A 13,234-nucleotide genomic window follows, 5' to 3' on the forward strand; every position below is an offset into this window, starting at 1 on the left:
ATACCAAACAGCTATAGAGTAGAAAAGTTAATTGGAATGTCTTATAATGGTGGATTTTAACTCTCCAGATGTTGACAGGAATTTGTGGGGTGGTCACTCACACACTAGCAAGACTTTTATACATTTATTGAACAATTGTTTTCTACAGCAGCAGTCAGAAATACAACAAGAGGAAGCTATACTCTTGATCTGGTGGTAGTAGTGGCACATGATGCAAGAAAGCAAGTGTATGAGTTTATGCAGCATCAGCCAAAAAAAAAAAAAAAAACACACACCATTCCCTCCAAATGCCTGTCCAGTTCCTCCTTAAATTTATTCAACCTATCAACTTCCACAACGGCAGATGGAAGTTTGTTCCAGCAATTAACCACCCGCTGGCTAAAGGGAAATTTCCGCACATCTATTCTACATCTGTCCTTTCTTAATTTGAATTTATGCCCCCTTAGGTTCGTAATCTGAACAAGTGGAAGGATCCCATCAGAATTCAGCGTGCTCAACCCATTCAAGGCCTTATACACCTCAATCAGATCACCGCGCAGGTGCCTAGTCTCCAGCCACTGCAATTTGCAGAACTTTAGCCTCTCTTGGTAAGAAGATCCCTTCATTCCCCTCACCAATCTTGTTGCCCTTCTCTGTACACACTCAAGTAAATCTACATCCTTCCTAAAATGAGACCTCCAGACCTGTACGCAGTACTCAAGGCATGGCCTGACCATTGCCTTATACAGAGGGACAATCACCTCCTCCTCCCTGCTAGCAAAATTCCTATATATTATTGACAAAACCCTATGACCTGCCCTGGCAGCCTGTCTGCATTGCTCAGAAACCTTCATATCTGACTGCACAATTACTCCCAGGTCTTTTTCATTTTCTACCACAAGTGTAGTACCACACAGTTGGTACGTTTCTCTGGGGTTACTTCTACCCATATCAGTACTTTGCATTTGTCAAGGTTAAACTTCAGTTGCCACTTCTTAGCCCATCTGCTCAAATTATCTAGATCCTGTTGCAGTAGCACACTGTCATTACTGTCATTAACAACCCTGCCAACCTTTGTATCATCTGCAAACTTCGACATTAAGCCTGATATACCTTCATCAATATCATTGATAAATATACAAAACAACAGTGGACCCAACACCGGACCCTGTGGGACTCCACTAATAACATTAGTCCATGAAGAGCAGCACCCATTGATTACCACCCTCTGTCTTCTAGCACTTAACCATCCTTTTATCCATTGTAGCAACTTACCCTTAATACCATTCTGCTCCAATTTTTACAATAGTCTTCCATGCGCAACAGTGTCAAAAGCTTTCCTGAAATCCAAATATATGATATCAAAATTATTTTTTGCATCCAGTTCCTTTGTAACATCATAATATCCTATAAAATTTGTTAGACAAGACTTTCCCTTAACAAACCCATGCTGTGTCTGAATTATTGCTGCAGTCTTGTCTAGATGATCCTGCAATGCATCTTTAACCAGTGACTCCATTATTTTACCCGGAACAGAAGTTAAACTAACTGGTCTGTAATTACTCTTGTCAGAGTAATTACAGACTAATTGACACTGTTGATAATCACTGGTTATCAACAGTGATTCTTCATGCATTAAGAATCTGCAGGTAAAGGACCCACTGGGTGGCAGTGATTGCAATTTACTAATGTGGAATTTAATTAAAGACAACTACTGTCAAGAGCAAAGGCTTTTGCTTTCATAACAATGACTGCAGTGGTCTCAGAAGTTTTTAAATTCTATGCAGTGGGACCAACTGATGATGTTACCAAAAGAAAATTCTAAATGGGATGATTTCAGGGAAGTAATCACAGAAGCCACTAGGCTTTTCATACCAGTGAAGAAATATTGTTCAAGGCTTAGACCTCAATAAATGTCAGATGAGAAAAATGCATGGGAGGCATAAATTATTGGGTGATGCAGAAGCCTATGGTATATATAAATTGGTCTGTAATCAAGTCACAAAAGAAATTAGGATAGCTAAGACAGATTATGAGAAGTCTCTGACAAAGAATAGCAGCAAAGACGTCTATGCTTATATTAACAGCAGAAGGAAGGAATCGAATCACATTGGGTCACAACATCACTGGGTTAACTGTTGATGACCCTGTTGCTGACAAACTAAATAGGTACTGTTCATCTACATTCACACACAAGGAATTCTTTAGGGGAGGGGATGTCAGAGGTTTATCAAACTCTAATAGAGAGCTAAATGATTTTGTGAAAACTGAAAGGAAGGTGGAAGAGAAATTGTTAAAGCTAAACATAAATCCATCCAATTATATTAAGGGAGGTAAGCACACCATTGGCCATGATTATGAGAGCATCCACAGATTCAGGGGGAGGTCCCTATGGACTGGAGATGTGCAAATGTATTCTCAATTCATAAAGGGGAATCAAAAAGTATCAGCAGTAATTTACAGACCTTTTAGCTTACTGTCTGTTCCAAGGAAAATAATGGAGTCACCGGTTAAAGAACTAATGTCAAACCATCTAGACAGGAATGCAATTATACTGCAGTCACAGCATGGATTTGTAAAGGTGTGGCCTTGTCTAACCAATATGATTGGATACTATGATGCAGTAACCAAGGAACTCTATGCAAAAAATAATTTTGACTTCATATACTTTTATTTCGGGAAAGCATTTGATACTGTTGCACATAAAAGACTGCTGTACAAACTGGAGCAATGTGGCATTAAGGGCAAGTTACTGCTATAGATAAAGAAGTGGTTGAGTGGAAGGAGGAGGAGAGTGGTTATCAATGGGCACTGTTTTTGTGGACTAATATTAACTGGGATACTTCACTAACTAACATTTGTGGATTCCACCAGGATTCAATGTTGGGCCCATTGTTGTTTTCAATATTTATTAATGATATTGACGAAGGTATGTCAGGCTTAACATGTAAGTTTGCAGATGATACAAAGTTTGGCAGGGTGGTTAATGAGAGTAATCAGGATGAGCTACTGCAACAAGATCTAGGAAAATTAGGTTGATGGTAAAAGATTAGGTAAACTTTAGCTGAGAAATGGCAGCTGAAGTTTAATATTGACAAAAGCCAGGTACTGCATATGGGTAGCAGTAATCCCAGAGTAACTTAATTGTGTAGTACTACTCAGGGTAGTGGAAAATAAAAAGGACTTCAGGGTAATTGTGCAGTCAGATATGCAATTCTCTGAGCAGTGCAGACAGGCTGCCAGGACAGTTCATGGGGTTTTGTCAATGATATACAGAAACTTTGCTAGTAGGGATAATGAGGTGAATATTCTTTTGTACAAGACCATGGTAAGGCCACATCTTGAGTACTATATACAGTTCTGGAGGCCTCACTTTAGGAAGTGATGTGGATTTTCTAGAATGGGTGCAGAGAAGGACAACCATATTGGGGAAGGGAACAAAATGGTGCTCTTACTAAGATAGGCTTCAGTTCTGCAAATTGTAGCATCTGGAACCTAGACACCTACAGGAAGATCTGACTGAGATGTTTATGGCCTTGAATGGATTGAGTAAGCTAAATGTTGATGGCAATCTTCCTCTTTCTTAGACTACTCACATGAGGGGCATAAATTCAAGTTGAGGAAGTGGATGGTTTGGATAAATTCAAGGAAGAACTAAATTCTTGGAGAGTATGGATGTGTAGTGTGTAGGGTTTTTTTTTCTTTTTTTTTTTTTTGGCTGATGCTATATAAGCTTGCTTTCTTGCATCTTTTGCCACTACTTCAGATCACCTGATGGTCTCTTCTCCAATGGAGTCTCTCTCATGTGTGGCCATTCTCAGCATCATATCATTGGGCATTGCAACAGAACAAAATGAGATGATCTGTGCCATTTCTATTTCTCTTTTTTTCTTGATTAAATTACTGTGTTAAATCTTCCAATTCCAATGTTTACTCAGATCCTGTCTGTGAAATTATTTTTTATCGGAATGAAATTCTTTATTCCACTCTAAAATCTTCTTCTCTACCTAAACCTTGGTTTTCCAATAAATGTGCTAAGGTTGTATAACATATTGCAGTATTGCACCTAGCCACCATTTCAGCCAGATTATTGAATTTATTCTCTGCTTTTTTGCATTGAAGTACAAGTAGAGCTCTTTTTCCCTGTTCTTAGCTCTCTTCACCAGTGACTTTTCTACTCAGCTTTTGCAATTCATATCCAGTCAGTGGTTTTATTACATATTTGCTTACTGTTATCACAAGAAGCAAAATTGCACAATAGCCTATAACTGTCCCATGCTTTTTTATTATTTTTATTTTGCTCAATTAATTCTTTCAGCCCTCCTGTCATCCATTTTGGCAATTCTTTTCTTCTTTTTTTTCAGTACTTCTCAGTGTGAATGAATATGTTTGTAGCCTCCATGATAAACCTCTTAAACAATTCCCATACTGCATTAGTATCCAATGGCATATAGTAATAACTCCAGCAATAGAGCTTAAGAAATACCAAACTCCACCAGAATACTCCTAACTATAATCGAAATCCTGAACCTTGTACTTTAAAGAACACTTAAACTTCTTTGGATGCTATGGATAAAGCTATGGTTAAGTGGGAGAAGAGACAGTTATAATTGATGGACACTACTTTTTCTGGGCAAAATAATTTTGATGTCATATGCGTAGATTTCAGGAAAGCTTTTGATGCTATTGCACACAAAAGGCTACGGTACAAAATGGAGCGGTATGCCATTGAAGACAAGTTGCTGCTATGGATAAAGCTATGGTTAAGTGGGAGAAGACAGTTATAATTGATGGACACTACTTTTTCTGGGCTAATGTTATTAGTGGAGTCCACAGGGTTCACTGTTGGGTCCATTGTTATTTTCTATATTTATCAGTGATTCTGATGAAGGTATATCAGGCTTAATGTCCATGTTTTCAGATGATACGAATGTTGACAGGTTTGTTAATGACAGTATGCTACTGCAACAGGATCTAGAAAAGTTAGGCAGATGGGCTGAGAGTGACAACTGAAGTTTAACCTTGACAAATGCAAAGTACTGCATATGGGTAACAGTAACCTCAGAGTGATGTAAAAACTATAAGGTACAACACTCAAGGAAGTGGAGAATGAAAAATACTTGGAGGTAATTGTGCAGTCATGAAGTTTTCTGAGCAGTGCAGACAGGCTTCCAGAGCAGCTCATGGGGACTTGCCAGTGATATGCAAGAATTTTGCTAGCATCCCTGCTAGCAAAATAAGGAGGTGATTATTCCTTTGTATAAGGCAATGGTTGGGCCAGGCCACACCTTGAGTACTGTGTACAGGTCTGGAGGCCTCATTTTAGGAAGGATATAGAGCTGCCGGAACAAGTACAGATAAAGGGAACTGGGAAAATCCTTAGATGGATAGAAGGATGGCTTCAGGGCAGGAGGCAGAGGGTTGTGATAAATGGCTATTCCTCAGATTGGGTTGATGTAAGAAGTGGGGTTCCCCAAGGTTCAGTATTAGGACCACTGTTGTTTTTAATTTTCATAAATGACATTGATGAAGGGATAGAGGGCGTAATGTCTAAATTTGCAGATGATGTTAAAATTGGTAGAGTTGTTAATGATCACTGTCAAGCTGAGCTTCTTCAGAGAGACCTAGATAGACTTCAAGAATGGTCAGAAAAATGGCAGCTGTGCTTTAATCCAACAAAGTGTAAGGTATTACACCTGGGAAACAGTAATCCCAAAAAAAATTATTCACTTGGTGGAGTTCAACTAAACCCAGTACTGGAGGAAAGGGACTTGGGTGTTACGATACGGTCAGACATGAAATTCTCTGAGCATTGTAAACAGGTTGCAAGGAAGGCCCATGGTGTCCTATCGATGATCTATCGAACTTTTGCAAGTAGAGATAGGGACGTGATAATCCCATTATATAAGGCTTATGTTAGACCACACTTGGAATACTGTGTTCAAGTATGGAGACCGCACCTAAAGAAAGACATCGAGCTTCTTGAAAGGGTGCAAAGAATGGTAACTCGCCTGGTGAGATCGGCAAAAGGGCGTCCTTATGAAGAAAGACTTCGAATATGTGGGTTGCAGAGTTTGGAAACTAGATACCTTAGAGGAGATTTGATTGAGGTGTTTAAGGCTCTGAGAGGCATCAGTAAAATGAATGAGGACAAAATTTTCAAGATTATAAATGATGCTAGAACTAGGGGACATAAATTCAAGTTACGGGGGGAAATGTTTAGATTCGACTGCAGGAAGTTTTATTTTAGCCAGCGAGTTATAAATTACTGGAATAAGTTGCCTTCATGGGTGGTAGAAGCCGACAGTTTGGGGAAATTCAAAGGTCATCTGGATAGTACTTTCGGGTAAGGGAAGCGCATAGGATGATAGGTTTAATTTCCTTTTTATTTTATTTTTTATTTATTTATTAATTATTATTATTTAGTTATATATTTTATTTATTTATTTTTTGTTTTTATCATTGTTTTGTTCGGATTTTTTTTTTTTGGCTGGTGCAGCATAAGCCATAGGCTTTCTTGCACCATGCGGCCGTTACTAATACTAATACTACCAATTTTATGACATTACTGATATATAACTGTCATATTTTTAATACTGCTTGAATCCTTGATGAGAACTACATTAAAGATATTTGAGCCTCTTGTGATTTCTCTAATGTAAATAAATAACAGTAAAACTAGTTTATTCCAGAAACTAGTTCTGCCATGTGTGCAGTCTGTGATTTCCAATCTATAACAGGGGAAATTAAAATTGTCCATAATGATACCCTCCCCCAAGTTGCATAGATTTTTTATTGTACTCTTCAGAATCACTAAGCCTGTAACACCTCCGCTATCATCATATACCACATGGACTCAGATCAATATGATCTAAGGTACTGGTGCTCCTAAAAACCTCGTAAAAACTAACACCAACAACAAGCACGTGAACTCAGTATCTACTTGGACTTGATCAGGCTCTGGGAACCATCCTGTTACTTTCAAACAGTTTTTGTGACGAATCCCCTCTCCAACTGCCACTCTTCCTCTCCTAAGCATACCGTAATAAAATTAATTGCCCCTTATTTTCAGATGGCACCATGTTTCAGTTGTAGTTGACGTCAAACTGAAGTTCACTCATTTTATTCTAATGCTAGGAGTGTTATACTCCTAGCATTATTATATACATGTTATATTTTTGTATGTTTTTACTGTGTATGTGAATCGCTTATAGTTATTTAACTGTCTTTCTGTGTGGCATACTACTGGAGACTGTCATATCTAATTAATTAGGCCTTTCCATGTACATAAATAAGGTATTCCACAAGTACTCTCAATGATTGTTTCAAGCTAAAAATTACACAATCTGATGTGCATCTTATAGAATCTGTACCAATTATGTATTAGTCTGTACTGTGTATGTGAATTTATTAATAGAACTATTCTTAACAAAACCGATTCATTACTTAAATAATTATCAGCATAAATTAAATTAACATGATATATTAAGTTATATTCTGAATTTTTGGGTCTGAGCAAAGATTTAGAGAAGGGAAAAAAAAAAATTGAAAGAATTTTTATAATTCAGTATTTCTTTTTCCTGAATCTAATTTGAATCAATAAAACTGTCCTCAAATACACTGCTGTCAATTTATTCAGATTCAGTTTATTTATCCATTGTGACTATTATTAATAATAAGTTTCTAAAAGTGTTCAATGGTAATAACACTTAAGAAATCTAACAAACATTAATATTGGTAACAGCACATTAAAATTATGCAGTGATTTCAGTTTAACAGTTAAGCATTAAATGGTTTAACTGATGAATCTCACCACACTCTCCTTAAGGTCTAACAAGAGCACTACTGGAAGCTTAAAGAAGGGTATTGTAGAATAAATACACCCTTAGTCGAATATAGCTAACATATCAATTTGCACAGATGCCACCCAGTCACTGATTAGACAGGCGCCTCCGTAGCCAGGTGGGAAGGAGCAGCAGTGCGTAGCACACGCTTCTTGATTAGACCGGTGTTCGAGCCCATCACCACCAAATACGGAGGATGCGGAAAGGTCACGAAATGACCACCGCATATCCCGGAGCAATATGGCCTTAGTTGCTAATGCTCCTAAAAACCAAATAACAAACAAACAAACAAACACTGATTAGACAGTTTTTCCTCTTTCCAGCTTAACATATATCTGTGATATTAACCATTGTAAACTATGTAAATATTTTCTAAAAAGGAGAAAACAGAGTTAATATGGCAACAACTTTTTTTTTTCTATTATTACCATTAACTGTACCATCTTGCTCATTTATTCTAATATTAACAGGTTTAATAAAGTCTGTCACTAATTTTCAAGATACTATACCACCACACACCCTATCTAATATAAATATTTAATGCAAATTTAATAAAACTTTATTCACATTCAGGTTTGGTGCACTACCTACACTATGTAGAATGCTGAAAAAATTGTGTAGAATATTTTGACTTTTTCTTTTTAACTTTCATACTCTAAAACCACTATATCCATTCTACTCAACAGTAAAGATTTTTCTCTAGCTTCCCTAATTAAAAATCTGAGAAATCTTTTAACAGTAAAAATTATCAGGTATAACTACTACCTGCTAATGGGTTAAAGGCTTAGTATATTAATATAGCTGTTACTCAGAATGGTTTTTGACTTTCTCAGTCATAATAATAATATTTTATTTAAGCATCCACTTACAAGTAGTCGCATAACCATTATATTATATGACTCAATGTGAAGAATTATATCTCAAAGGCTTCTAAAAGTATTGGAATTTCAATGGTAGTGATTTTAGAACATCTTAAAAAAACTCACTTTATTCTGCATACTTAAATTTTCATGTGATAAATAGTTAAATTAAAAGAAAGAAGACCAATATTTTAAAAACGATTAAAATGCTACTATCCTGAAGTGTACTTAATTTCTCTGTGGCAAGTATTGACATACTCAATGAAGTGCAGTCTTCAAGGAGGTAACATTTTAATGGTTTTTTAATTTATTAATCTTCTTTCTTTTAACTTTAAAAAAAAAAAAAAGAAAAAAAAAAGTGCTTTATTATACTCTGGCATGACCACCAGGTCAGAGGAATTTACAATAAATTATCAATACAAACATTAATCATATTTACTAGTCACGGGCTTGAACACCAGCCCACTCAAAGAGTACATTGCTACTAAACTCTTTCTTTGACCACTTGGCTACGTCAGGCTTAACTGTTTACCTCATGAAAATTTAAATATGTAGACTAAAGAGACAAATTGTTTATAAAGACATTTTTAAATCACTACTATATGACTCAATAATGTGGAGTAGTATACGACTTAATAAATTGAATCATGTACTACTACTATATGACTCAATAATCTGCCCAATGTGACCAAAAAAAAGTGTTTAAAAATTTTTACATGTGGGCCTACTAGATAATGGGGGAAATTGAAGTGATACTTCTGTAACGTCAGAATAGTGCAAATCAGATCAAATGAAAAATTCATATTTCTAATGAAACTGGATACCTGCAAACCATCCCTTCAAATTTGCAAGCCCCAACATGACAGAAATGAAATTAAGGTCTTTTTTGATTCACTGGATTGAATTTAATACTTAATGTCCCAAAACCAGAAGCATCTAGGTATTGGTTCATAATAGAATATTTACAAGAGATGCCATTAATTAACCTGTCTGCCATCTTTTGCACAGAGTAACAGTTTCAGAGTGATTTTGGCAGAAACCATCAAAGTAGGGTGGCATCCCCATGAAACGAAACACTGTTCCAGATATGCAATATGGGAGATGACAGACTGATAATCAATGGACACTGCTCTTCATGGACCCATTGTTCAGTGTTGCACCCATTGTTGTTTTGCAGATGGCCTGAAAAGTGTCAACTGAAGTTTAACATTGACAAATGCAGAGTACTGCATATAGGTAGAAGTAACCCCAGAGGAATGTGTCAACTGTGAGGTACTACACTCAGGGTGGTAGAGAATGAAAAAGACCTGGGAGTAATTGTGCAGTCAGATATGAAGTTTTCTGGGCAGTGCAGACAGGCTGCCAGAGCAAGTCATGGGGTCTTGTCAATGATATATAGACATTTTGCTAATAGGGATAAGTAGGTGATTATCCATTTGTATATGGTCAATGGTCAGGCCATACCTTGAGTACTACATATAGGTCTGGAGGCCTCACTTTAGGAAGGATGTAGAGTTTCCAGAATGAGTACAGAGAAGGGCAACAAGATTGGTGAAGGGGAATGAAAGGATTAAATTCTGCAAATTGTGGCATCTGGAGACTAGGCACCTGTGAGGTGATCTGATTGAGGTGTTAAGGCCTTGAATGGTTTGAGCAGGCTAAATGCTGATGGGATTCTTCCTCTTGCTCAGATTACAAACCTGAGGGGACATAAATTCAAATTAAGGAAAGACAGTCGTAGAATAGACGCACGGAAATTTGCCTTTAGCCAGCAGGTAGTTGATTGCTGGAACAAACTTCCATCTGTCGTTGTGGAAGTTGATAACTTAAATAAATTCAGGGAAGAACTTGACAAACTTTTAAAAGTAAATGGATGGGTGAAATGGGATTGTTTTTTTTTGGGCTGATGCTGTATAACCTTACTTTCTTGCATCATATGCCTCTGCTAATGAGATCAATATTTCATGGTGAGACAGATTTGAGATTTGTACAGAGTCAGAAGCTGTTTGGAAGAAAAGTAGGTTCTGCTGACTACTAATCACATATCCACAGTAATCTGTACAAATCACAAATCGCCCATTGAATCAAGGATATTGGGGTACTGCTCTCAAAGGTACACCTGAAGGTACTAGACTCTGTCCAAAAGGGGGGGGGAAGTAACACTGTGCCTGACCAAGGTATTTTTGTGCCCTGGGTAGAAAGATTTTTTGGCACCCCCTTTACTAAGGATATATATATATATATATATATATATATATATATTTTTTTTTTTTTTTTTTCATGATTTGTAAAATTTGGCACCCCTTAAAGAATGGTGCCCAAGGCAAAGGCCCATGCCTTAATCCGCACTGGGGTTAGGCAAATTAATGACACAAACTTTCCCTACTCTCCATCATACAGACATTGTTTCTATTGCATGCAATTTCTATAAATATTTCTGTAAGTGTTGTTATTCTGAATTGGTATCTATAATCTCATCTCTTTCTTCCAAACTAGTCCAAACATGTCTCAACTGGTCAACATTCACTTTCAAATCCTCTTTCCCTCTTATTCATTTATCCCAAATACTTCTGTTCTTTGGAATAACCTTCCTCTGGATACGTTTCCTTAAAATTATAATCAACACCAAGTATCTTCTTCTGTCTTCCCAACCTTCAACCCATACACAGTACTAAAGGTTCTAATACCTATAGCGTTTAGAATCGCCATTAAAAAAAAAAAAATTATTATTATTAAATTCTCTAACTAACACATTGTGTACTTTATCTGGCATTTATTATTTGTGTTAACATTATCAAAACCTACAGCAAAACACTAAATAAAAGAGTGAATCATGCGTTACTGAAAAAAAGTGCTACGTCACAAAAAAAAAATCTTGGGACTCATCCAGTAGCAAACTGTATTTATTTTCTGTCAAACTGCACTTGGAAAGCCGGTGTTACTGAAAACAATGTTTAATTTTGTGTACCACAACTAAAGTATCAACATATGTCGTATTTTATTTTATTTTTTGTTTAGTTTTGTGGAAAAGTTTACTTAGATTAATATTCCTAAAGAAACAGGTCACATCCAAATGTGCGATTCCGATTTATTTTCATCCTAATATTAACTTCTTAGAAGTTAAATAAATAAAATACCATTTATTTCCTTTCCTTTGTCAGAGTTTTGCTCTACTTATTGAGAGCAGAACAAAAAAACACCGTAATATAGCTTTGGTAGGCTGCCTTTTATTTTCTGCCCTTCGGCGCTAATATCAACCCAACCACTTTTCAGTCCGTTATTAAAAAGGTAAAAAAAATTAATATACTCGCTTCAGTTATTTTAGTCACCACAAAACAACTGGAATTTCAGTTATTAGGAAAACCAAATACTGTACACCAAGAATAATTTTCAATTTAAATACCCAAACAGGATTTTGACATAACGCGAAGAAACATGATGTGAACGATAAATATGAACAAAAGATATATAACATAAAATACTATACAGTTAAATAAATTATAGCAGAAATACGCAGTGCATAATGAAAGCATTGCTCCATCGTATTTTATTTTTATTATTTTTTTTTTATTTGACAATGGTATCCCCATATGCGGTCACGCCTGCTTTCAAAGTAATCAGGAAGCCGCTTACCTTGCATGTCTAGACTAGGATATTTACTTTCTTCTCTTGGTGATGTCATTCTTGAATGTAATCTTAATATTTAATTAAGCCAAGCAAAATTATCTTATGCGACGTAAATTGTACTGATGAAGACTAAACAATTTCTATTTTGCGACTATCAAAAATCACAGGGGAAGCCAACTGCTTATAACGTGTCCAACGTGGTATATTCCGTACTACACTATCGCGTTGAGTTATGACGTCACCAAATCGGCCAAATTTTATATTCATTTGTCAATGGCTATAAATTGTGTGAGTATACTGTACAACTCTAAAACTGACAATTTACATCTGATTTTGTAATTTTATATTCAAATCTTTAAAATTCAACCAACTCCAGTATAAAAGATGTCATTATTTTGTTTGTTTTTTTTCCAAGTCGTAATTAACGGTCCCACTGTGCAGTTGGTTTCACCTTCTTCGCATTAACACTGACAATTTGCATTTGATTTTGTAATTTTTTATTCAAATCTTTAAAATTCCACCAACTCCAGTATAAAAGATGTCATTGTAATCTTCTTCTTCTTTTTTTTTTTTTTTTCAAATCGTAATTAAAGGATTAAAGGCTCTACTGATGCAGTTGGCTTCATCACCAGAGAACATTGGCTTCTCCACAGGGTTAAAAGATAGATGGTATAACTAATAATAATAGATGATATAACTGTAAATAACTAATATTAATAGCTAACTAGGTAGAGTTTTTAAAATTGTATACATAGTGATTACTATATTTCTTGCTAATTTAATGTCGACGGGTGAAACATCTTATGCAAATGAATATTAATAGCATTTTGTCAAAATATAGGGAAAAACTATAATTGTGTACTGTATATCCATTAAATTATTGCTCTAAGGTGCATAGCTATTGGCCCTCTTGGGTAGCACAGT

The 13,234-nt window shown here is 36.0% G+C and overlaps 1 protein-coding gene across 1 annotated transcript in view; it reads right to left on the reverse strand.

The window, feature by feature from the left end:
* The window catches only part of LOC150075430 (uncharacterized), a 112,089-nt gene extending 99,590 nt beyond the window's left edge, over positions 1-12,499 (reverse strand). The window contains exon 1 of the mRNA XM_090388356.1: positions 12,317-12,499. Coding sequence (XP_090244482.1) covers positions 12,317-12,365 — 49 coding nt within the window. The 5' untranslated portion in view covers positions 12,366-12,499. The remainder of the gene's footprint in view (positions 1-12,316) is intronic.
* Positions 12,500-13,234: the final 735 nt, after the last annotated feature.

This window comes from Mastigoproctus giganteus, chromosome 14 (assembly GCF_048544385.1).
Source record: "Mastigoproctus giganteus isolate SK-2022 chromosome 14, ASM4854438v1, whole genome shotgun sequence".
Classification (NCBI taxonomy): domain Eukaryota; kingdom Metazoa; phylum Arthropoda; class Arachnida; order Uropygi; family Thelyphonidae; genus Mastigoproctus; species Mastigoproctus giganteus.